The sequence below is a fragment of the Balaenoptera ricei genome, chromosome 1, assembly GCF_028023285.1.
Source record: "Balaenoptera ricei isolate mBalRic1 chromosome 1, mBalRic1.hap2, whole genome shotgun sequence".
NCBI lineage: Eukaryota > Metazoa > Chordata > Mammalia > Artiodactyla > Balaenopteridae > Balaenoptera > Balaenoptera ricei.
The window spans coordinates 171,159,490-171,184,342 of record NC_082639.1 but is presented as its reverse complement, the minus strand read 5'-3'; the positions used below and the strand labels follow the sequence as shown (position 1 = coordinate 171,184,342).

The 24,853-nt window shown below is 39.6% G+C and overlaps 2 protein-coding genes across 7 annotated transcripts in view; one reads left to right on the top strand and one right to left on the bottom strand.

Annotated features, from left to right (window-relative positions):
- Positions 1–12,415, bottom strand: part of WDR26 (WD repeat domain 26) — a 41,974-nt gene extending 29,559 nt beyond the window's left edge. Inside the window, exons 1-5 of one of the 2 annotated variants that reach the window (XM_059941781.1) lie at positions 11,313–12,415; positions 9,365–9,464; positions 9,160–9,264; positions 3,429–3,565; positions 976–1,073 (exon numbers count right to left, since the gene is read on the bottom strand). In XM_059941781.1, coding sequence (XP_059797764.1) covers positions 976–1,073; positions 3,429–3,565; positions 9,160–9,264; positions 9,365–9,464; positions 11,313–11,734 — 862 coding nt within the window. In that variant the 5' untranslated portion in view covers positions 11,735–12,415. The remainder of the gene's footprint in view (positions 1–975; positions 1,074–3,428; positions 3,566–9,159; positions 9,265–9,364; positions 9,465–11,312) is intronic. The other variant, XM_059941791.1, reaches the window with a different exon arrangement.
- The window catches only part of CNIH3 (cornichon family AMPA receptor auxiliary protein 3), a 277,164-nt gene continuing 264,472 nt past the window's right edge, over positions 12,162–24,853 (top strand). For 2 of the 5 annotated variants that reach the window (XM_059941850.1, XM_059941823.1), the window contains exon 1: positions 12,162–12,485. The gene's annotated coding sequence lies outside the window, so the exon portion shown is untranslated. Of the gene's footprint in view, positions 12,486–12,519; positions 12,683–18,848; positions 19,012–24,853 lie in introns of those variants that run through there. The other 3 variants (XM_059941843.1, XM_059941814.1, XM_059941833.1) reach the window with 2 other exon arrangements.

Below are 24,853 nucleotides of genomic sequence, written 5' to 3'. Positions count from 1 at the left end.
TTACTGTTGAAATTAACAAAAAACAGGCATACCTCGGAGATACTGTGGGTTCAGTTCTAGACCACCGCAATAAAGGGAACATCACAACAAAGCGAGTCACAAAAATTTTTTTGGTTTCCCAGTGCATATAAAAGCTGTGTTTACACTACATTGTAGTGTGTTAAGTGTGCAACAGCATTATGTCTAAAAAAAATGTACAAGCCTTAATTAAAAAATACTTTATTGCTAAAAAATGCTAACCATCATTTGACAACTCAGGGTTGCCACAAACCTTTAATTTGTAAAAACTGCAGTTATCTGCAAAGCGCAATAAAGTGAAGAGCAATAAAACGAGGTCTCCCTCTATCTAAAACACTTGTGGCTTAAAGCTGTGGTTTACATGTTTTTTTTCTCTAACCACAGCACTTCTCCCCCAAACAGAATCTTAAGTGGAGCATCACTGCATAAAAGCAATGAAAGGAGACTTGCTCTGGGACCAGCATCCTGTCACTGACTCCTGAAGTTAGCTTCTTAGACTCCATGGCGGAATTTGAAGTCTCTGGTTCAAAGGGCCTCTTACACTGACATATATACACTACCAAATGTAAACTAGACAGCTAGTGGGAAGCAGCCGCATAGCACAGGGAGATCAGCTCGGTGCTTTGTGACCACCTAGAGGTGTGGGATAGGGAGGGTGGGAGGGAGACGCAAGAGAGAGGGGATATGGGGATATAAGTATACATATAGCTGATTCACTTTGTTATAAAGCAGAAACTAACATAACAATGTAAAGCAATTATACTCCAATAAAGGTGTTTAAAAAAAAAAAAAGACTTATCAAAAAAATAAATAAATAAAGGGCCTCTTAATGGATTCCCCCTCACTCCTCTTACATAACCACTTGATAAGAGTATGTCTAGACACAACTCTTCCTAACTGATTTGTAATATCATTTCTAAGAGAAAATACAGAAACATCAAAAATTAAGACTCTTACTCTGAAGTTTGTCCAACAGTTTGGATCGTGAAGCTGTTCCTTTGCCTTCCCATTCCGCTTTTGCACGTAGGTCTTCTGCATGGCTACACATCAGATACCTAAAAATATGACAAGAAAAAGCACCAAATATCAAACCCTTTTCTGTGGATAAAACATAATTGAAAAATACTGATTATACTTTGGGTATCTAGTTCTTACTAAGAAATATAAATCAAGAAGAAATTTCTACAGTGGACCCAATTCATTAATATAACCTGGCACCTGAATATAACAATAATAGAATAGTAGATAATATTATTGTTATGCTATCTATTAATAGAATGCATCTTTATATTTACTGTTATGATTCATTATACATATGTAGCTCTTATTGGGTGCCAGGCTCTGTTCTAAACTAAGCGCTCAACATATATTAGTTCATTTTATGTTCATAACAATCCTGTATGAAGTAAACACTATTATTCTATTTTTATAAATGAGGAAACCAAGACACAGAAAGCTTAAGTAACTGGCTTAGGGTTAAGCAGCAAAGCAGAAAATGAACCCAGGCATTGCAGCTGCAGAACTTGCTCTTAACCAGTATGCTAACCTAACTGCTCCTCAATAAACAAAACGAAACTCAAAAAAAAAAAACCCTTCAAAGATATTCATACTCAGTTAACTAAACAAAAACAACATACCTTCAAAAGTTTTTCATAAATGCCACTCAAGAAATGGTATAATTGGATAATCATCCTTGTGTCATCTTGTGAAAGGTACTGAGATCCCAAAGCAGAACATTTGGGAACTGTTTTATTACTCACTCTATGTGCCGAAGGAGGCATAAATGCTAAATTCATGGATTCTGGAGAATACATGAGGGCCCCCTGCTGGAAGTGTGACCCTGACCTGGTTCTGGCTCTTCTCAGAAGAACAGGCTTTAAAAGTAAAAGAAGTGAAAGAATTATTCAAACCTGGAGATTAGACCTGGCAAGTAACTCTCCTGCTATTTCGCCTGGTACTCTGGTCTCAGACAATCTGTTCTTCTCATTTGTAAAAAGGGTATTAAGTAGGGTAGTGAGGATTAAATAAGATGGAGTATATGAAGTACTTGGTCTACTACCTGGTATACAGGTGGAGATTGATAAATGATCATGTAAGTATCAGAAACCTCTCAGTTAACTTGAGTATCACCACCTCCTTTTCTTAATTGCATATTGCATTTTGCATATTACATTTAGCATCTAAATAATTTAATAGCCTCTTACCCAACAGCAGAAATACTTGTTCTCTTGCTATTTACTAAATAAATAGTGCCTTAGCTGATGAGAACTTACTTTTTAATAGTATAAGTAATTACACTCACAAAACCCTATAAAAGAAGTTGGACAACGCAAAAATTTGGCTTCTAAAATAACTTTTGAGGAGTTATTATCAATTTTACGAAAAACTGTTTACTTTTAGAATTTTGCAAAAGTTACCCATGGTTGCTCTGCTCCCTTTTGAAAATACACATTACACCCTAAGGTTTCAAACGCGTGTCTGTTTATGGGAAGTCACGTGGTATAACTCAAAGGACACTGGACTAAGAGGAAGAAACCACGTCAATTCGACACCTTGTCATCTCTGGGCCATTTCCTTACGTGAACAATACTTGTCACAGTTAAAAGATAAAAATGCAAGGATGAGGCTTACGTGTTTTGTTGGAAGAAGTGGGTAGAAGGTCTCCCCATTTACTAAGATGAGGAAAACGAGAGGAGGAGCAGGTCTGTGCGGGTTGAGTGGGGGGAGGGACAATGGGAATTCAGCATTTTTGTTCTCAACACGTAACTTTGAGATACTGGTTAGACATCCAAATGGAGACTGTCAAGTAGGCTATCAGGTATATACACTGGGAGTTCAGATGAGAGGGTAAGTTTAAGAGCCACTGGCATGTAGGTGGTATGTGAAGGCATAGTATAGAATGAGATCACCTAGGAAGCATGTGTAAACAGAGAAGAGAGGGAGGTCCAAAACCAAGGGTTTGCGCCCTCTAACATTTAAGGGATCGACACGAGGATAAAATGAGATTGTGTCTATGAAATGCTTAGCAAGGACCTGGTACATGACAAGTATATGTTTAAAAAAAATGTCTGTATGCATCAACACTAGAAACTTTATTGCTTATTGTTTTTTTAATAGAAGATTATGCTACAGGGCTTTTATAGAAGATCATGAAATGGCATTTCACTGTTAATACATATTTCTTCTCCCTTCACCCACTTAAGCATCTCTCTATTCCAATATGGAAAGCTTCCTAGGATGACAAAAATAGTTTGTACACACATAAGTGAAATTACCCAGACAAATATTACCCAAGAATTTAGCAATACTCACATCTTGGGAAAATATTAAAAGAAATGCAACTTTGGAATGGTAACCTTGATAAAAATAGCTCCTTCCTCAACCTGGACCAGAGCACTGAGCTTTCTTACCCACTAAGAACATGAATGCGCTCTGTGTTGTATTTCAGGGGCGTCAATTCACAGCGCAGGACTTGAAGTGCCTCCAGGACCTTGCCATCCTCCAGGTACTCCAGGTACTTCTGCTGCAGCAGCAAGAACTTCATCCTCTGACATGACAGAAAGCAGCAGTCAGGGGAAAAAAGTTGATGGAAGTTTCAGAAAATGTTTGTGCCTAAACAGAACAGTAGAAACCATTCTACTATGCCCTTTAAAAATAATTTTTATAAAGCTTTAAAAAGACTCAAAATATTTTGATTTAATAGGGTCACAGTAGATTAAATGTGACCCTATTGCTCCATTTCACATATTCATAAAAGTCTGCTTTGAACAAATAATCTCAAATTAGAAAAGATCGTTAGTGACCAAGGCATCAACATGGGAGAAAATTAATTCTGCCCTCAAAACATTCACCTAGAATTTTACTTCTTGTGTGAAAAGTTAGAACTATTCCAAGTATTCTAAATTTGCTTTTTAAAAAGTCTGACTTCTATAATGGCTGTTGGGGGGTTTCATGCAACAAGTTTTAAAAAGACAGCAGAAAAACCCGTTAATGGAGGAATTACTTAAAAGCCACAATGTGAAAGAAGGACTAAGTAGACCAGAAAGCAGAACTGGAGCCACTGGGTCAGAGTTACAAAGTGTCACATTTTGGCTTATCAAAGGTAAGAAGAGCTGTCCAGCAACTGGATTAGAGGCTGGTGTGCAAAGTACTGAGTTTCCTATGACTGAAGTGGACAAGCATGAGCTTGATGGACTCACTGTCTCTAGGTGGCAATAAAGGGATGCCACAGAAGGTTGAACAATCGAAGGCTGAATTCAGAGGTCTTTGTGTATTGGCAACTATCTGATCACTGATGCATTTCACTATGAAGCACAATTATTATCAACTCTTTTCCCCCAAAAGGACAAACCATTTCCAGCTTATTGTGAAGCCCTTTCACATTTAGTTTTTTTCTGAAATGTGTTTAGCTTTAATACTTTTAATGTTCCTTTACTCTGTTACTTTACTTTTGACTTGAAAGTGATCATCACGGTTTTAGCAGCTTTTTGCTACACAAAAGAGCTTTTACGAATATTAAGCTTGCAATTTCTTTTAAACCTTAAACCTAATTAAAGACCACTGCTTGGAGGGACTCATTTATCAAATCTGCTACTTGTGGCGCTTGAGCAAGTCAACTGATGCAGGTAGAAAATTTAGTAGACAGGAAATGTTAATCATACTTAGAGATTCCAAGGAACATAGAGGTAAAGATTTCAAATCCATTTAAAAGAAAACCCCAAATGACAGCCTTTTCTTCTTCATTAAGATGCTTACTTTAAAAGACATTAAAAATAAACTGCTGTCAAAAATGGTGTGGAGAAATTATTGTTTATTCACAAAATTAAGAGTATAACGAATTGCTCTGTAAGATTTTCTTTTAGGGAGTATTGGGAAGGCAGGCATAACCTACAAGCTTATAAAAATGGTTTCTAGAGAAAGTAAACCAAACAAACCCTCCCATGTAAGTTAGGCATACATTTAAGTACATCTTTTACAAGATACATTGCTTATGTTTGGTAATAATCTAATCTTAAATCGATAGCTAAAGAATAGAAAAAATTTCAAACTATGAGGTAAGCTCCTATAACTCTAGAAAAATTACACTTACCAAATTTTACACGTAAAGTTAGATTTACTAATGAATGTTTCGGAAATAGGTTACCGAGATGCCCTGAAAACACGTTATTGCACATGTAACCTAACGTTAACCTCTAGATGTCAAATAAAAAAATACTTTAAAGTCCATCAGGTGACAAAAACCAAAAACAAAAGACTAAATAGAACAAAATCTAAAAATGAAACATTCAAAGTTATTATGGATATTCTCACACCATATTATCTTCTGAAAAAACTTCAACTCTTTATGAAATGAAAAGTTCATATACTTCCATTTATCAATATAATGTTAAGAGTTTCACTTTACCTAGGACTTTTGAATCAAACTTGAGTATCATTTAGTTGCAGAATTTTTTTGTTTAAATGCCATTGGAAGCATGTGTATTTAATTTCTTCACTGAATTTTCTTAATAATTGGGAATCTGGGGGAAAATTCTGTCTGTTTTAATTCAGGGCAAGTCTTAACTTTGGGGGTATCAATCATTAAGTCCTATGCACACCCCCTTCCCCATTCCAATGTGTGTAGGGACAGTGCCCCAGTTGCTATTTCCTATTTCCCCCTTACTTTCCCATCAAGATCCTACTAGAACATGTTACTCTCTTTCTATGGAGCAGAGGCAGGGCAGGAGAGAAGAGGAAGGCAGAGTAAAACTTTGAGAGAAGCCAATATACACACATATTTCTGTATATACAGGGAATGCTATAAAAGCAGCGCAAGAACATTTCCCTATGAGTCATTTTATCCAGATTAAGACAAAGAATACCCTCAAACAGATACCAATTCCTGGTAGTGTGCATGGCAACTAATAAGCTACTGGCCAAGAATAGCTAGAGATTTGGTTGAGAAACTGTTTATTCTCCTAAAAATCAGTTCAATTCAAGTATTTGACACATATGATAAAGATGGAGAAAGTAAAGCTATATTTTACTTCCCCAAATTTAAAGCACAAAAATGTAAATACAGTTTCAAGAAAATGAACATCTGTCACAAAAGATGTTAATTATGTACTGAAAAAATTTAAAGAATCAGGCAAAACAAGTTTGCTAAGGTGGGGACAGGGCTTTACTATGGTTTTTTTAAAAAGATCATGAGCTTCTTAAATGAAGAAAAAAAGAAAACAGGTTGAGATAATAAACTCTCCTTTGTATCTTTCCCCAACTCCTAACTAGACCTCTGTAAGAGATTATTCCTGATCTCTGATAATTCTTCAGCATCTTTGGGCCTAGCACTAATTTTTTCTCTTTTACCATCTGATAAAAACTTGAAACTGGTAAGTGACTAGGTAGGGTAGTTTGAAAGACAGTGCACGTGGTAAATCCAGCTGTTGTCCCCCATCACCCTACCCAGTATTTGGATTTACTGTTTCCTCCCATATAATTATACTGAACTCAATGTGAAGCTCTGAAACTCAGAAAGTTATGATACACAGGAAGTCTGGTTATCAAGGGCAGTTAGCTCCTAGCTAACTTAGCAGTCGTTCTGACTAACTCTGAGATAAGGTTATAACCAAGTTATATCAATTAAATCATGACTCAGAGGAAAGGGGAAATGAGTATATTTAAACCATGGCTTTCAAAACTCCTCCCTATTTGACTTTAAAATATACTAGTAAATTTTTGTAGATCACGTTAATATTTGAACACTTTTGTTAAGCATGTTTCTATTCTATTAAAATAAGAATCAAACATTTTTAGACATATAAAAGTTTTGTTATTGATCTCAAATACCCACCCAAATTCCCCAGACATGGCTAAGAATATCTGAACCCAAACTAAAATATGTTGATTCATAAGCTCAGCTTCCAGAAACTCCAGAAAAAATTCTGCTATTCCTAGTATCATTTGACTAGAAACCATTTAAAAATATGGGGGTTGAAGGGGGGGAGTGGATTGGGTCAATAGAAACATTCAGATTTAAAAAAGAAAATACAATTTTAGTCTAGACTAAGTTATCAAATGTGTCTGGGCATACAATTAAAATAATTATGCTAAACAAAAGCCAAATAGTTGTCTTCTAAGGTATTATTACAAATTTACGCTTACATTAGATTATCTTCTGGAGATGGAGTGGGGGAGAGGAGTAAATCTAAACACAATTAGGTGAAAAAATGCTGACCTGAATCTTTAAAAGCAATTGATTCATTAATGTTTAAAGTGAGATAAAGTTGGAACCCCTTTCTGTGTATAAATACCTAAACAGTTTGATGGTGTGAGGCTCAGTCAGAGATTTAATCTTCATCTCTTATTAGATCCTAGAATGTTCTACATACTGAACAGGCTGTAAAAAGAAAGGATTCCTCCTTATTATCTACAACTACCTCTATTCAGTTTACATGTTGCTTCTAATGACGATTTCTAATGAGATAGTTATAATCTAAACCCAATACAGAAGTCTCAAGTTACTATAAACAAATAAGAAAAAAAAGTGTGCCTAATTAATAATTTTTACTGCTAAATTACAGATATAATTTGGATGAAGCTTAAAAAAGGATAATGATCCTCCAAGAAATCACACACTTATTTTAAAATAGTCCATGGGCAAGTTCTCTACTGTCACCATATAAGCAGTGTTAACTTGTCCAGTGGGAAAGGAAACCCAATTCTTATTTTGGCCTTGTAATTGTCTTTATATTAGGGTCACCTTCCATTCTGTCAGGGCTAACAATTTACGAAAAACTGCCCAATAAAAATTTACTTAGGTATTGTTTTTTTTTTTTTTAAAAACCCCAAACATATGGATTGGGGAAAATTTAATTACTAGAAAATTTGCAATCCTTTTGAATATAGATGTTTAACTTCTGTGTTTTCATTTTAAAAATTTACCATGGAATTGATTATTCCATGAGTTACTATTGAATCAGATGCCTGATAGTAAGTTAAAAATTTTAGTATTTTAAGTATTTACGGAAAAAAAAACCCCACAAAACACTAGAGCGTCAATTTAACTGAATCCATATTTGTTCATATTGGTTGCTCCTTTAATTCACCTGAAGTCCATTCTCTAGGATATTTTTGTAAACAATTATATTAAGAATTTGAAAACTCTTGTAATTAAGATTTTTAAAAAAAAAACCCCAAAACAGAAACAGGAGAGTCTATTAGGTCTATAGACAAAGGCAGAAAGATTAATGTTTGACCCAATTAAAAAAAAAATCAAAATGTAACAGGCATTTACTAATATTTAACAAACAGCTGATTTCCCTACTTCACTTCCTATTTGCCTTCTTTCCCTCCCCCACCAGACAGGAAACTGCTTTTGACAACAAATGAATCAGCTAGAAGTTAAAAAGCCAGCAGCCGATTCTTCATGGTTTCCAATCACAAGGACTTAGGAAAAACTCATCCCCTCCTCTCCCTCACCAACATCTACTGAAGAATTAAAGCCTATTATTAAAAAGATTCATTAAGATTTATGAAAGAGGCTAACAGATTAAACTACTAAACTGATCTTGTCAGGAAATAAGGCCAGTAAGCAGAGCCCAATGGTCAAATTTGCATACTAAACCTCCACCAGAGTGATATCTATTATACAAACTTGGACACTGTCAATTCACACAACTGGAATGCAAGAATGGAAAATGGTGAGCACACCAATGGAGTTGGTTTAGAATTAACTACAATTCCCAAAGATTTGTTTTAAAAAAAGATAATTAATGTGTCAGCTACTTAAGGCTATATGGATATATATACACCCAAACATGTTTTCTTTACCAGCACATTCAGTATTTTAAATAATAAAAGTATAATTTATTCCTGATTCTATAAATATTAAACTCCTATTAATAGTACCAAAAGCATAAAGATCTTTCAACATAATTTAGCAAAAGCTTAATTTATAAACTCAAAGGTTCAAAGGACACATTTACTAAACATGATTTTAAAAATATAAAACTCAAACTTTAAAACATCAACACTCATCTTAGTTTACAAATTTAATTATTTGAAAGTTAAGGCCTTATCTTTTATAAGAGGCAGAAGCCTAGAGTTATCAGTAACCTACTAAAATAAGCATAAATGTGAAACTAAGAACAAAAGTGTATTTACCACAATTATTCCCAACAACGTTTGAGAGATTTCAAGTGCGCCTCTTACCACAATAGCATGAGGAGAATGCACTAAAGGCTTTAGTTCATTCAGGTCATTTTCTGCCTGCAAAAATTGGTATAAGAGAAAAACAGAAATGTCACAAAATGCACATCAAATATACAATTTTAGCAGCAGTTACACAGCTCTATATGCCCTACTTTACCTTATCCCAGTCTCCTTCCATGACATGATTTCGGAATTTGGTAGCAGAAGGATGTTCTAAACGACATCCTGACTCTTGCATGAGGAGATCAACAGTCTGGCTGCAGGAGAGATACAGTGTAAAAAAGACCTGACCAACTTTAGGGTTTACTCTTCCAAATAAACTACTGTCTATGAAAACAGTTGCAAAAGTTCTTAAGCTAACCTCATGATGAAGGAAAAAGAAATAAATAGCTTTGATGTGCTTGGCTAAACAAACTTGATTTTTAAACTGCCACCTAGGTTTACATCTAGTCAAGTCAAAAACGTTCTTGAAACCAGAATCAAAATAAATTCTTCCTCCTTTTCCATTTAATGCCTTTAATGAAGTATAAAATTTCTAAAAATGTGTTCTAACCAACCGGTTAAAAAAAGTGAAAAACCATGATCTACATACTAACCACGTTACTACATTTGGAAAGATAAAAACTGTTACATACAAGGTGATGGAGATGACCTGTATTAGGTAAGAGCCTTACATTCAGATATTATGTTTGCAAAGAAATTCTAATAGGTCAATCTTTAAAATTGAAATAAATCCAGCATCAAAAAATCATTCGCTTTCTCTCTATACTAAAAATAGCAAATTTACTATGGTGTAGGTTCCAAACAGTCACGAGTTATTTCCTCCTGCTGCTGTCAGCTTGCTTCTTGTCTCAGTAATATGTTCTGTTAGCATTTAGGAAATGCTTTTCCTTAGGGTACAAAGTGAAATCTTCCTTCGATATATTTCTTTCAGAGCTTAAACGATTCACCACATGTGGTTTCTTCCATCAGATATTTTGATATCTAAGCATCTTTATCAGTCTTACATATTTGTGTATGTTTCAATGCTTTCTTATTCAGCTCCATTTATTTTTCAGCAAAAACAGTGCAATAATCTGCCTGAGAATCAAAATACTTATGTCACTTTTAAAAAGTGCTCTTTCTCCCTCTCCCCAGAACAAATCTATAAATCCAAAAAATACTAAGAGCTTATTTTAATCTATGCTTTGAAGCTGGAAACTGACTGTTGCATGTTGTTCTCTAGTCTTCTCCTCTCTGGTTCTGCTTCATCCTCCATCAAGCTCCACGGCACTCCCACCAACCCTACTTTCCACCCCCCTTGGTTTTCCTTTGTGTGTATACAAAACGGGGGTTTGGGGCCAAGGTCGTCTACCTTCACCCTACTTTAGGTACACAAGGTCATCTAAATTGTATTTGAAAATAAATGATTCACCAGATCAGATGTCCCTTTTTCAGAGGCAGTCGCCTTCTTGGTATTACAGTGGGATTTCAGACAAGTTACTGGCAGGCCTCTTGTACACACACAAGGGCCTTTAAATGACATCAACATGGTATCTTACTCCATTATTCCCATCAGGTTTATTCAGCAGCCTCCTTCCAAATTATCCCAGCCCCTCAGTTCCCATAAACACTTGTAAGTGATTGTCTTTCCTGATTGGTAGTTTGCCTGGGTTGTCTGTCATGGCTGGGGGCGGGGGGGGGGGAGGTGTCCCACAAAGATGCCTCTGAGGTACCCTTGAAAAACAAACCCTCCAAGGTTCATTATTTCCACCAGCTCTAATCCACCCCTCCCCCAACACACACAGAGACACACTCCCGCATCTGTCTTTATTGACAGACAATTACGCTCTGAAGGTGTATGGGGAGGGGTGACTCTTTTGGTTTCTACGCCCCCTGCCCAACCCCCAACCACACAATTTGTCAGACTGATTGATTTCCCCTTATTTCGCTGCAGGTCGGCTCCTCCTCCCCGGTCAGCCTGTCTGAGCTGCGTCCTCCTGTGTCCTGGGCCCAGCAGTAATTCTCTCTTTGCCTGAGCTCTTTCCAGCCACCCCCTGCCCTCCCCTCCCGCCAGCTTCCGTCCCTCGGTCCGTCCACACCAGCTGCCTGGAAGGGATACTTACTTGAGCCCTAAGCCATTCAAGTGCTGTCCTATTAGCCTAATGACATCCTCATCTGACTGGGAGAGCCGCTTCTTCTTCTTGAGGCTGCTGCCCAGTTCTGGGGTGGCCAAGGAAGAGGAGGCGGCGGTGGTGGCGGAGGCAGCTGCAACGGTGGCGGAGGCTGCGGCGGCGGCCCCGCCGGAGACCCCGTTATTGACATTCAGGCTGTTGCTATTGTTGCTGGCGGCGGAGGGGGCGGAAGGCAGGAGCCCATTGGCGTGGGCCAGGTCCCCCGCGGACGACGACGACGAGGGGGACGACTCCCCGTTCTGGGCCGACAGGCAGGCGAGTTCCTGGGTCTGTCCCTGGCCCCCGCCGCCCCCTCCTCCTCCACCGCCGCCGCCGCCGCCTCCTCCTCCTCCTCCTGCCCCGTTGGCCTGCATGATGCTGCCGCTGACCAGGCTGTGGCCGCTACTTCGGTGGGGGACGGCAGCGGCGGCGGAAGGGGCAGCCGGGGGGAGTCCCACCACTACCACCACGGAGGAGGAGGAGGAGGAGGACGACGACGACGAGGACGACGAGGACGGAGGGGAGAGGCCTGCTCTGCCTGCCGAAGCCCCGGGCTCTCCTGCTCCCTCCGCCGCCGAGGCTCGGGGTTTCTTCCGCGGGGGCGGGGAGGCTCCGCCGGTGTCCGAGTCGGAGGAGGAGGAAGCGGAGGCCAGAGTTTCCTCGCCGAGAGAGGCCGTGGTGGGAAGCCGGTGGGGCGAGGCGGGGGAGGGGAGGCGGGGGCCGGGGAGAGGGTCGGGGTGAGGGGGGGCCGGGGAGGCGGGGAGGGGGTCAGGGTAAGGGGTGAGAAGAGGGGGAGGAGGAGGGAGAGGAGGAGGGGGAGAAGGAGGATCCGGGCCCTTTCCCCCCCCCCTCCCGGAGGCAGCTCGGGGTGCGCGGCCCGGGGGTCGGGCCGGGGGGCGCCGCGGGGCGGCTGCGGGGGCGTGGGGCCCGCCGCTGGGCTGAGCCCCGGCGGTGGCGGCGGCGGCGGCGGGCGGCAGCGGAGGCAGCTGCCGCCTCTGTCCTCGGGTCCGCTCCGCTCTGCTCCCTGGTGTGTTGATTCTTCCCCCAGCTGCTGCCTAATGGAGTCCAGGCGCTCGCGTCACAGGAAATGCCTATACTGCCCTCCTCACTCACTTCCGGTGGCAGGTATGGAACCTATAGGGGGCCTGTCACCCGGCACGTGCGCCGGGGGCCGGCTGGGCGCGAGGGGAGGGAGGCCGGCGGGCCGGCGGGGGCCGACCCCGACCCCGACCCGACCCGACCCGACCCGATCCACCCCGGAGCTCGGGCCTGGCCGGCTAGGTCTCGCCCCCAGCGCCCTGGCTGGGCTGCGTCGGCGAGAAGTAAGTTTGTTCCGTCCCTCCGAAGCCGGGCGTGCACAGGAGGGCGGCGATCGCGTGCGCGTGTGCGTGTGGACCCCAGGGTGACCTAGAAACGCCAGGCGTGCGGAGGGACTGCAGATTTCCATCCCCGGCCGAGGATGGGGTCGAGCAGGTGGCGAGGTTTTGTCACGAGAACTCCCAGGCACAGGGCTGTGGCAGTCCTTGTCAACTCACTTAATGGTAACCAGGACTGACCAGCTCTTCGTTTGAGTGTGAAAAACTCGAATTTCCACAGCCAAGTGCCACACACAGTTGTCGTGCCCGGGCCATCCCAGGAGGTTTGAGATTATGAGCCTAGGAGACTCTGTGCTTCACCCCGGGAAGGTGGGATAATGGATAAGAGCAATATCTGATGGGGACAAGGACTCAGAAAAAGACTGTGGGTGTAGCGAGGCGGGACTTTGCTGAGGGGCTTTCACTCTTTTTTAGCTATTGCCCAGCACCTCCTTCCAGCTGCCTCTTGAGTCACTGCCCAGTTTAGGCAGCAGTAATACAGACCGAGCAGTTGCCTCCAAAACATGCACCTTAAGGAGAATTCATACTCAACTTGAGATCCAGGCTTGAAATGTTTAGGTGAACTGTGAGGCTTCGGCGTCGCTGTAATTTACTCGTTTATGTGGCTGTAGAAATGCGGGCAAGGAAGAGCTGGGCTGAATCTTGATCATTGGTGAATAGTCTCCATTACCCCAAACAATTATTTACCGGTGTGTGGTTGATAGCATATACACGGGTATGTACAGACATTTTCTCAGAAATTTAAACAATCTTTCTCTGAAGAAGTTTTCCTGTGCAAAAACTTGGACTCAACTAATGCATCTTTTTTTTTTTTTAAATATCGCTGTATGTATTATTCCATTCTTTTTTTTTTTTGAATGTTATAAATTTATTTATTTATTTATTTTTACTTGTGTTGGGTCTTCGTTTCTGTGCGAGGGCTTTCTCTAGTTGCGGCAAGCGGGGGCCACTCTTCAGCGCGGTGCGCGGGCCTCTCACTATCGCGGCCTCCCTTGTTGCGGAGCACAGGCTCCAGACGCACAGGCTCAGTAATTGTGGCTCACGGGCCTAGTCGCTCCGCAGCATGTGGGATCTTCCCAGACCAGGGCTCGAACCCGTGTCCCCTGCATTGGCAGGCAGATTCTCAACCACTTTTTTTAAGATTTTTTTTTGATGTGGACCATTTTTAAAGTCTTTACTGAATTTGTTACGATATTGCTTCTGTTTTATGTTTTGTGGGTTTTTTTGGCCTCGAGGCATGTGGGATCTTAGCTCCCCGACCAGGGATCGAACCCGTACCCACTGCATTGGAAGGCGAAGTCCCAACCACTGGACCGCCAGGGAAGTCCCTAATGCATCTTATAGCTTTGAAATTTCAAATTTTATAGCTCAAAGTAACTTTGAGGTCTTTGGTTACTTTTCAAATTTAGAAAAATAGTTTAAAAAATAATGCTTATGAGAAATTATTAAAGAATCCTGAGCTTTATTGATCCGCAGGCTAGAGGACGGGAGAGGAAGACCATTGCAAGATCTGACAGAGATTTAGCTTTTAGTCTCATCTCTTAAATATGCTTCCAGGTGGCGGTGTAATTTTAAGGTGATTCACATTCAATTTTATTATTCACCTGAGAGAGACCTGAGTTCTAGCTAAGTTTCATAGGGCACTGCCACCGTATCCAGCGGAGCCTGAATTACTAGGTAGTTAACACTTCAGAGATCCCTGTTTGTATGTTAACTTTAGCCTTCTTATTAAAAGCGTTGTTATTGTTTATACAAAATTAAATTTTGCAGAGTCATTTGTAATAATTTATGAGGCCCATAGCAGTACTGAGGACAAGCTTCTGAATAAAGTCTGTAGCTTTCATAAAGGAAACAATGACTTAGTGGTAGCCACAGACACGGCTTACACTTCATGAACAAAAGTAAAGGATGAAAGGCAAAAGAAACTGGTCTCAACTGGTGTCTATACTCAATGTATATACCCCAGCTTGTCTGTGTTTTATGAGACCGAGACTGCTGTTACTAGAATTCTGAATTTATGAAGTCCACGTGTGCACACATTTTTCTCTAAACTAAAATACAGCTGGAGACTCTGTTGTCTGAACTCTGGATTTTTTTAGAGCCAGGTTTCAAGTCCATTGCAGATGAATAATTCTGAAATACCACTCTACATACACTCAGAAACGTTCAGTAACACCGTATTACCTAGAGAATACAATCCAGAGTTTATCTTGCTCTCTGTAGATTGACCTCAATCTTTCTCTTTGACTTTGTCTTTTACTACCCCCTTTCTGAACCCTTCACTGCTGTCCCCCAAATGTGCTGGGCTCATTTCCTCTGAGTCTGACCATACCTCCTACCTTCTCTCCATCCTTCTGATCCAAGACTTGGCTCCTTTCTCACCTTCTCGGGGGAGCCTTTCCTGACTTCCAGCCTCCTTGCCCTCCTTCTGAGTATCATTTATTTAGCCTTTCAATATTGAAGTCTGCTTGCAATGTTTTTTAACTTGCTAAAACCCCTTCTTCAAGTCATCAGAGAGGAGCCTTTCTAGATTGCTGTCCCCCTGATTTGCCTTCCCCTTTTCACCCTCATCCTGGAAAAAACTGAGATGCATTTCTGAATAAAGGTCCAAGCTGTCTTTTAGGGAAAAAAAAAATTGAATGTATATTCAGGTATTTGATTCATTTATCTTGTTTCTGTGCTCTTTTAACAAGTCTTTATATGACCAAGCCTGTGCTAGGTTCCAAATAAGAGGCAACTTATTGTCCTAGAGATATTCAAGCAAAGGCTTTCAGGGATGTTACAGAGTAGATAGTTGAACTAATTGATGTCTAAAGACTTTCCAACTACAAGATATCTGTGAGTTATGTACATATGCATCTCCCAACTAGAGTATAAATTCTTTGAGGTAGGATCTGTGTATTGTTCGTCTAAGCCAGTGCTTTTAGATTGTGGGTGATTCATGAAATCAGTGTATTGGTCATGATTACAATTTAATAAAATGAAATGGAAAAGTGAATAAGAGTAGAAAACATCCAAGTCTGTCACCCATAGGAAAGGTCATTATTATTTTGTGGAAGTTCCGTTTCAATGACAGATATATATCTATGCTTTACAAAGTAAAATATATCTCTTCTGTACACCATTCTCAAAAAAGTTTCCAAAACACTCATCTAGGACATTCCTGACTGACAAAAAGGCAACTCAGGAAATTGGTGTTAGATATCTAAATGACAAGTCACAAGTTCTGTCCACGGCAGTGTCTTTGCTGTAAAAATTAGAAGCTACTAGATAAAAAAAGCTGAGATAGTATAGGTGTTTATAATAAAACGTGAAACCAAATTTTCACAAAAGACTTTGTAAAAAAACTAGAAGAGACTGTTGTTCTTCTGTCAAGTTTTAAGTTCGGTGTCTCAACCTGGTACTTAGCAACATCAATATTATTCAATTTATTAAATTTCTATTTGAAGAGGTAGTTTTCAGAATCTCAGGTATCCCTGGAGAGGGACATATTTGTGTTTACATTTCTAGCTTCATTCCTAGCTTTTCTTTGTTTGGGGTTCTAAAATTGGGAAGCTGGACTTGTTGGATTTGGGTGAACTTGGGAGAATTCAGGAAAGAGCACTATTCTTGAAGTCAGAACACTTAGTCAGCTGATTGACATTGGGCAAGTCATTTAACTTCGCTGCCCTGCACTCATTTCATGAATGAAGTGGGGATAATGGCACCGGCCTACCTGCCTCAGAGAATTGATCTGTGAGTCAAATGAGATATCAAATATAACAGATCGTTGGGAAAAGACTATCTTGAAAGGTTTCAAAATATAACTTAAATCCTCCATCATTTCAAAAAGGATTTGAGGCAATGAAGTTCAAAGATATAAGAAGATTTTGTAATTACTCATATATCTGAGCTGTGGACCCTAGTCACTTATTAACCCCAACTCTGCCACTCAACTGTGTTCCTGTGTACCCCTAGCCAGACAAATCTGAATATTGTCTTTATATTGGTCTTCCATGAACGGGGAGTTTCCAATACCTATGTAGTAGAGCGAAGGGCACAGTTACTTGGCAGTTTTACCCACTGTTCCATACATGTCTCTCCAGCGCTTGCTTATTTTCCCCCTTCTACAAACATTCCACTCATGCCACAAGAATCTAGTATCCTCCTGTGAGTGGAGAAGGGGTGGCACACTGGGTGGATCTAAGTGCAGAGACAGGAGCCTTATATTCAGAAGTGAACAGGTGGAAGTATTCACTGTCCTCTGAATACCGTCCTTTTCTCCAAGAAAACTAGATTGTTCTTCTCCCACCACACAGCTGGGATAGACTGCTTGGAGTAGCTTGTTCTTGCTGCACTGACTGTAACAAAACGCATGTAACACTAAGATGGGTGTGCAAAGATGTTCACTGTGTGTGCAAAGATATTCACTGAAGCACTGTTTGTAGGAGCAAAAAGAATGTGGTCATCACGATGTGCTGATATGGAAATAGTATCAAGATATATAAAGTAAAAAATGCCTATAACGGAAGTGTGCATAATGTAATTCATTTGGGTAAATAAATGAATATATATACATACATTTTTTTCTGGTAGGATAGAAGAGCATAAAACAGTGGTTTACCTTTGGGTGGAAGGACTGGGGTGGTTGAGGAGGGAGGTTCCTATTTTTCCATTTGATACTTTTCTTCAGTGTTTGCATTTTCTAACTATATGTAAGTATTTTTTAAGTGTCAATAAGGGTTATTTGGAATTTGCTTTTTTTGGTATTAATAAGTATCATGTTTTTAAAGCACTCATGTTCTTAAAAGTACACTCAAAACCAATCAAAATATTCATGAAAATTAATCATAATAAAAAATGCCAGACGAAGCAGTGTTGTGTATAGTTGATGGCATTAAATATATTTGCTTTTTAAACATCTCCTTCTTTCCCATTACCTGCACCTCCTATATTCTCTGACTGCAGATTCTGCACATACACACACACCCCCATCTCTCATTTGGTTAAATTCATCTGGGGAATAAAGGGCAAAAAGACATTCCTATTTATTAACTTTGAGAAGTAGATAAATAATTAATAGCCCCTGGAGTCCGTGGACAGTGGATAGCAGGCCCTTTGGGCGGTCTTCCTTCTCAGCTTCCTATATGCGGTTCATCCCTCTGGCACTATGATAATAGTAAATAATAATGGGAAAACACAATTATGATTGTTAACAAACAAATGCTAATTATTATGAGAAAATATGTGTTCCGATTAGGTATACACAGCCCATATAGAAGTAATGGTCTAATGACTAGACTTTTAAAAATTAAAAATGTTAAAGACTGTAGTAGGTGATTATTCATAAAGTTGAAAAGAAAACTGTTGAAAGGGTCCCTGCATTACTTCAATTAATTTTATTTCAAAATTGTGCTCTTTACTAAATAATACTAAATGTATACGCAAATGTGACATAGTAGCCTAAATTTAAAAAAAAAAAAAAAAAAAGAAAGAGGGACTTCCCTGGTGGCACAGTGGTTAAGAATCTGCCTGCCAAGGCAGGGGACACAGGTTTGACTCCTGGACCGGGAAGATCCCACATGCCACGGAACTACTGAAGCCCGCGCGCCTAGAGCCCGGGCTCTGCAAGGAGAAAAGCCACTGCAATGAGAAGCCCGCGCACCGCAGCGAAGAGTAGCCCCAGCTCGTCGCAACTAGAGAAAGCCCGCGCGCAACAACGAAGACCCAAGGCAGCCAAAAAATAAATAAGAAAAAAAAAAAAAAAAGCTTAATGAACTCGTGAATGCCAGTCATTGACAACAAAAGGGCAAAACAGTAGCTCTTAGCTTCTTTTTGTGGCTTGTGGAGCGGTCCTTGGCTAAATCAACACCAACAGGGTTTTAGGACTTGCTGGTTCCTTTTAATACTAATGAGGTTTGTATCTTCACATAAGAGTACCCTTTCTATATACATATCTGAAATACAAGGATGTCCACTTTTCTTGCTATACCTCTGACTCTTTATCTCGGAGTATCTTTTTCTCTATCCCTGAATTACTGACATATGTTATAAAAATAGCTAGAAATAGGTGTGTTTGTAAGGTTTAGCCACAGAGTTTCAACAACACCGCTCTTTTCCTTTTGTTTCCTAGTGTCCACTCTTTCCATTCTTATCCTTTCTTTCCTGTGATGGCACGTGTCCACGGCAGGGCTTCCGTAATCATCAAAAAATACGAAGAGTTAACACTAACCAGCCTTTGTTTTAAGTGCTTTACATACATTGTACTATTTTAGCCTTCTCATCAACCTTATGAGGTATGTACTATTATTACCCCCATTTTACAGTTGGTAAACTGAGGTACAGAAAACTTGAGGTCCCATAGCTGGTGTGTGGGAGAGCTGGATGCACAGGCTTCAGAACTGGTATCAGTCTGAAAAGTCCCCTTTGTTTAAAGGGGCCAAAAGAAGAAATAAACAAGTCCTATAAATTGATTTTTCAACTTTGCCCTTTTTGTGTACATGAAAACTTGGTCCCTCACCTTTGAAGCCCTAGTCGTCTCATCGGCCTAATTAGTGGTAGATAAGTGAGTACGTGAGGGCCAGTAAAAGGTTTTCCTCCCTCCAGAAGCTACCACTGAGAGTGCCTGAAAGCTCCTTATCAAAGATAGAGTTCATTTCTCCAGTAAGTCCTTGTTGAAATGCAGCGTTTTGCCTAGAAGGGATAGCACACTAAAACTAGGTGTAACCTGGAGATTTGTTTATCCATTTAAACCACTTCATCTTAAAATAGTGAATGAGGGCCAGAAGGAATGAATGAGTTTAATTTCCTTTCCAAGCGGGAAAGCTCCAAACCTAGAGGGCTTCTTGGGAGACGCATTAAGTCAGGAGGCCTCAGCCAGCTTGTTTTTGCAACTACTTATATCTATCTAGTGAGGGTTTCTAAACCGTGTAAGCCTGTACTAGTCTAGGATCCTGGAATAAGAAAGAACCAGCCTTGATTTATACAGGAATTCATACTTCATTGCTTTACTCCTTTAACAGCTCCAGCCAGGTCAGCTGGCAAAGGAAGATAGATATCTTAACTGAGATGAGGTCAGACAGCATATGCTTAGCATCCAGTGGTAGGACAGGAAGGGCCAGCTTGGGGAGGCTACCAGAGCTTCTGTTGAGAGTTTACTCTTGTAGGGAGGGCAGCCAATCTGCTTAGAGACCTTACATTGGCATGTGCCCCAAAGAATGTGGGTAAATGATTGCTCTGCCATATCCAGGTCCCTAGTAAAGTTTCTTTTTTAACTGCTTCTCTGAGAGTAGTCACACTATGTCTCCTATGCCAGTCTGTGCAGCAGACGTGGTGTGGGCTCTCCTCTGTTTCAGATACTCTACTTGGCAACGAGGAAATGGCCTAGATGACTTCTGAGGTCCCTGTAGCCTAAGCGTTCAATGTTTCTGGTTTCCATCGTCACTACATAATATTACTTGGTTAGGTTGCAGAGGGGTAGAAGAGAGGAGTCATAAATAGCCCCAAAGCATAAAACCTTGGCTATGCCATAGCTTTAAAAAAAAAAAAAGGTTTTATTATGCAAGATTTTAAACATACACAAAGCTAGAATAGTACAGAGATTCCCATTTCATCCATCCTCCCTCTTCTGATTATTTTGAAGTAAATCCAAGCTATTATTTTATTTATAATATATGTATTTATACTTCAGTATGTAGTGCTAAAAGATAAGAACTCTTTTTGAAAACATTGCCACAATGCCGTCATCATACCTAAAAAACTTAGTAATCCCTTAATTATCATCAAATATGCAGTTAGTCTTCACATTCCCCAGCTGTCTCACATATTCTTTTTTAATGGTTGGCTTGTGTGAAGCAAGGTCCAAACAGGATCCACGCGTTGCATTTGGTTGACATATTTCTAAAATCTCACTTTTTTTAAGGAAACATTTTAATTGAAGTATAATATACAGAGAGGCGTGCACAAATCCTTATGTACAACTCAGTGAAGTTTTTCCTATGAAACCACCACCTATGAAATAGAACTTTACCAGAACCCCAGTAGTACCCTACTGTAGTTTTAATTTGCATTTCTCTGATGACGGATGACGCTAAGTCCTTTTAAAATATTTTTTTGGAGCCATGTGTATATTCTCTTCAATGAAGTGCCTTTTAAAAATCTTTGGCTCCTCTCTCTCCCTTTTAAAATTGTGTTTCATTTTTCTTATTGATTTGTGGAATTCTTTATATACTCTGAATACGAGTCCTTTGTTGAATGTATATACTGCATAGTTCTTCTCCCACTGTGTGGTTTGCCCTCACTCTCTTAATGGTGTCTTAATGAGCAGAAGTTCTTAATGAAATCCAATTCATCAATTGTTCCCTTTATGATTTGTGCTTTTCGTGTCCTGCTTTAGAAGTCATCCCCTGGCCTCAAGGGCATGACGACATTCTCCTAAGTTATCCTCTGGAAGTTTCAATGTTTTGCTTTTCCAAATTATGTCTACACTCCTTCTAGAATTTAGGTTTGTGACGGGTGTGAGATAGGAGTCAACGTTAATTTGTTTGTTTGTTTGTTTTAATTTCATTTATTTATTTATTTTTGGCTGCATTGGGTCTCCGTTGCTGCACACGGGCTTCCTCTAGTTGTGGTGAGCGGGGGCTACACTTTGTTGCAGTACGGGGGCTTCTCATTGTAGTGGCTTCTCTTGTTGCGGAGCATGGGCTCTAGGCACGCAGGCTTCAGTAGTTGTGGCGTGTGGGCTCAGTAGTTGTGGCGCTTGGGCTTAGTTGCTCCGCGGCATGTGGGATCTTCCCAGACCAGGGCTCGGATCTGTGTCCCCTGCATTGGCAGGCAGATTCTTAACCACTGCGCCACCAGGGAAGCCCCCGTTAATTTGTTTTTCCATGTGGCTACCCAGATGATCTAGCACCATTTTTTTGGTTATTGTTTATTTATTTGGCCATGCCACGGGGCATGCGGGATCTTACTTCCCCGACCAGAGATCAAACTCTGGCCCTCCGCAGTGAGAGTGCGGAGTCCTAATCACAGGACTGCCAAGGAATTCCTGATCTAGCACCATGTTGAAAAGATTCCTTTCTCCTCTGTCCTGCAGTGCTATCATTATCCTAAACTAGAGGACTGTACGTGTGTGGGTCTGTTTCTCAACTCTCTTTGTTTTGTTGGTCTATTTGTGTATCTTTATGCTTTAATAGACAAAAGTTTGTGCTAATACCATGCTGACTTAATTGCTATAATTTTATAATAAGTTTTGCCATCTGGTAGTGTGAATCTATCAACTGTTTTTCTTCTTCAAGATTGTCTTGGCTATTCTTGGCCCTTTGCATTTCGTAGAAAAATAGAATCATCTTGTCAGTTTACACAAAAAAATTTCTGAGATTTTGACTGGAAGTAAGTAAAATCTGTAGATCGATTTGGGGAGAACAAATATCTTTGTAATATTGAATCTTTGTATCTAGGACTATGGCATATTTCTCCATTTATATAGGTCTTTAATTTTTCCTAGTAATGTTTCTTGATTTTCTAGGTAGATCTTGTACATCTTTTACTAGATTTATGCTTATGTATTGGATTTTTTAAATTGAATGAAAGATTCTTTAAATTCTATAGTGCTTTACAATTTTCAAGAGTTTCACACACATGATTTCATATACCATAGTAACCCCTTTTAAAAATTCCCTACCCCTACCTTGCCCGTCCCCCTTCCCTCTCCCCACTGGTAACCACTAGTTTGTTCTCTATATCTATGAGTCTGCTTCTTTTTTGTTTTATTCACTAGTTTGTTGTATTTTTTAGATTCCATATATAAGTGATATCATATAGTATTTGTCTTCCTCTGTCTGACTTATGTCACTTACCATAATGCCCTCCAAGTCCATCCACGTTACTTGATGATGCTTCTATGAACATTGGAGTGCATGTATCTTCTCAAGTTAGTGTTTTTTGGTTTTTTTGATATATACCCAGGAGTGGAATTGCTGGGTTCCTATGTATTGGATTTTAAAAAATTATATAAGTTTCAGGTGTACAACAGTACAATTCAACATCTGTATACATTACAAAGTGATTCACCCCAAAAGTCCAGTTACCGTCTGTCACCATACAATTGACCCTCTTCACTCCTTTCATGCACCCCCTAGCCCACTTCCCCTTTGGTGACCACCTATCTGTTCTCTGTATCTATGAGTTTGTTTTTGATGTGTTTTATTTCTCCATTTGTGGGTTTTTTGGTTTTGTTTTTTTTATATTCTCCATATGAGTGAAATAATACAGTATTTGTCTTTTTCCTTCTGACTTATTTTACTTAGCATAAAACCCTCAGGGTTTATCCATGTTGTCACAAATGGCAACACCTCATTCTTTTTTGTGGCTGGGTAGTATTCCGTTGTATACATGTATTACATCTTTTTGATTCATTCATCCATTGATGGACACTTAGGTTGTTTCCATATTTTGCCTATTGTAAGTAATGCTGCAATGAACATAGGGGTGCATGTATCTTTTAAAAATTTGAGGTATAGTTGATTTACAATATTATATTAGTTTCAGGTATACAACACAGTGATACAAAACTTTTATAGATTACACTCCTTTTATAGTTATAAAACGTTGGCTATATTCACTGTGCTATATTCCTTTGTAGCTTATTTATTTTATACACAGTAGTTTGTACCTCTTAATTCGTTAACCCTGTCTTGCCCCTCCCCCTTTTCCCTCTCCACACTGGTAACCAGCGGTTTATTCTTTACATATGAGTCTGTTTCTTTTCTGTTATATTCACTAGTTTGTTTTATTTTTTAGATTCCACGTGTAAGTGATAACATACAATATTTGTCTTTCTCTGTCTGACTTATTTCACTAAGCATGATACCCTCCAGGTCTATCCATGTTGTTGCAAATGGCAAAATTTCCTTCTTTTTTATGGCTGAGTAGTATTCCATTGTGTATATCTATCTATCTATCTATCTGTCTATCTATCTATCTATCTCAATATCACATCTTCTTTATCTATTCATCTGTTGATGGACACTTAGGTTGCTGCCATACCTTGGCTATTGTGAATAATGCTGCTATGAATATTGTGGTGAAGGTGTCTTTTCAAATTAGTGTTTTTGTTCTCTTTGGATATATACCCAGAAGTGGAATTGCTGGATCATATGGTAGTTCTATTTTTAGTTTTTTGAGGAACTTCCATACCATCTTCCATAGTGGCTGCACCAATTTACATTCCCACCAAGAGTGCACAAGCGTTCCTTTTTCTCCACATCCTTGCCAGCACCTGTTATTTGTTGTCTTTTTGATTGTAGCCATTCTGACAGGTATAAGGTGATAGCTCATTGTGGTTTTGATTTGCATTTCCCTGATGATTAGTGATGTTGAGCATCTTTTCATATATCTGTTGGCCATCTGTATGTCTTCTTTGGAAAAAGGTCTATTCAGTTTGTCTGCCCATTTTTTTGGAATTGAAGTATAGTTGATTTACAATGTTGTGTTAGTTTCTGGTATACAGCAAAGTGATTCAGTTATACATACGTGTGTGTGTGTGTGTGTGTGTGTACACATATATATTCTTTTTCAGATTCTTTTCCACTATGGTTTATTACAGGATATTGAATATGTTTCCTTGTGCTATACAGTAGGACCTTGTTGCTTATCTCTTTTATATATGGTAGTTTGTATCTGCTAATCCCAAACTCCTAATTTATCCCTCCCCTACAACCCTTTCCCCTTTGATAACCATAAATTTGTTTTCTATGTCTGAGTCTATTTCTGTTTTGTAAATAAGTTCATTTATATGATTTTCTTAGATTGCACATATAAGTGATATCATATGGCATTTGTCTGACTTACTTCACTTAGTATGATAACCTCTAGGTCCATCCATGTTGGTGCGAATGGCATTATTTTATTCTTTTCTTACAGCTGAGTAGTATTCTGTTGTATATATATACCACATCTTCTTTATCCATTCAACTGTCAGTGGACATTAAGGTTGCTTCCATGTCTTGGATATTGTAAATAGTTTGTCTGCCCATTTTTAATTGGATGGTTTGTTTTTTTGCTATTGAATTGTGTGAGTTCTTTATATATTTTGGATGTTAACCCATTGTTGGACATATCATTTATAAATATCTTCTC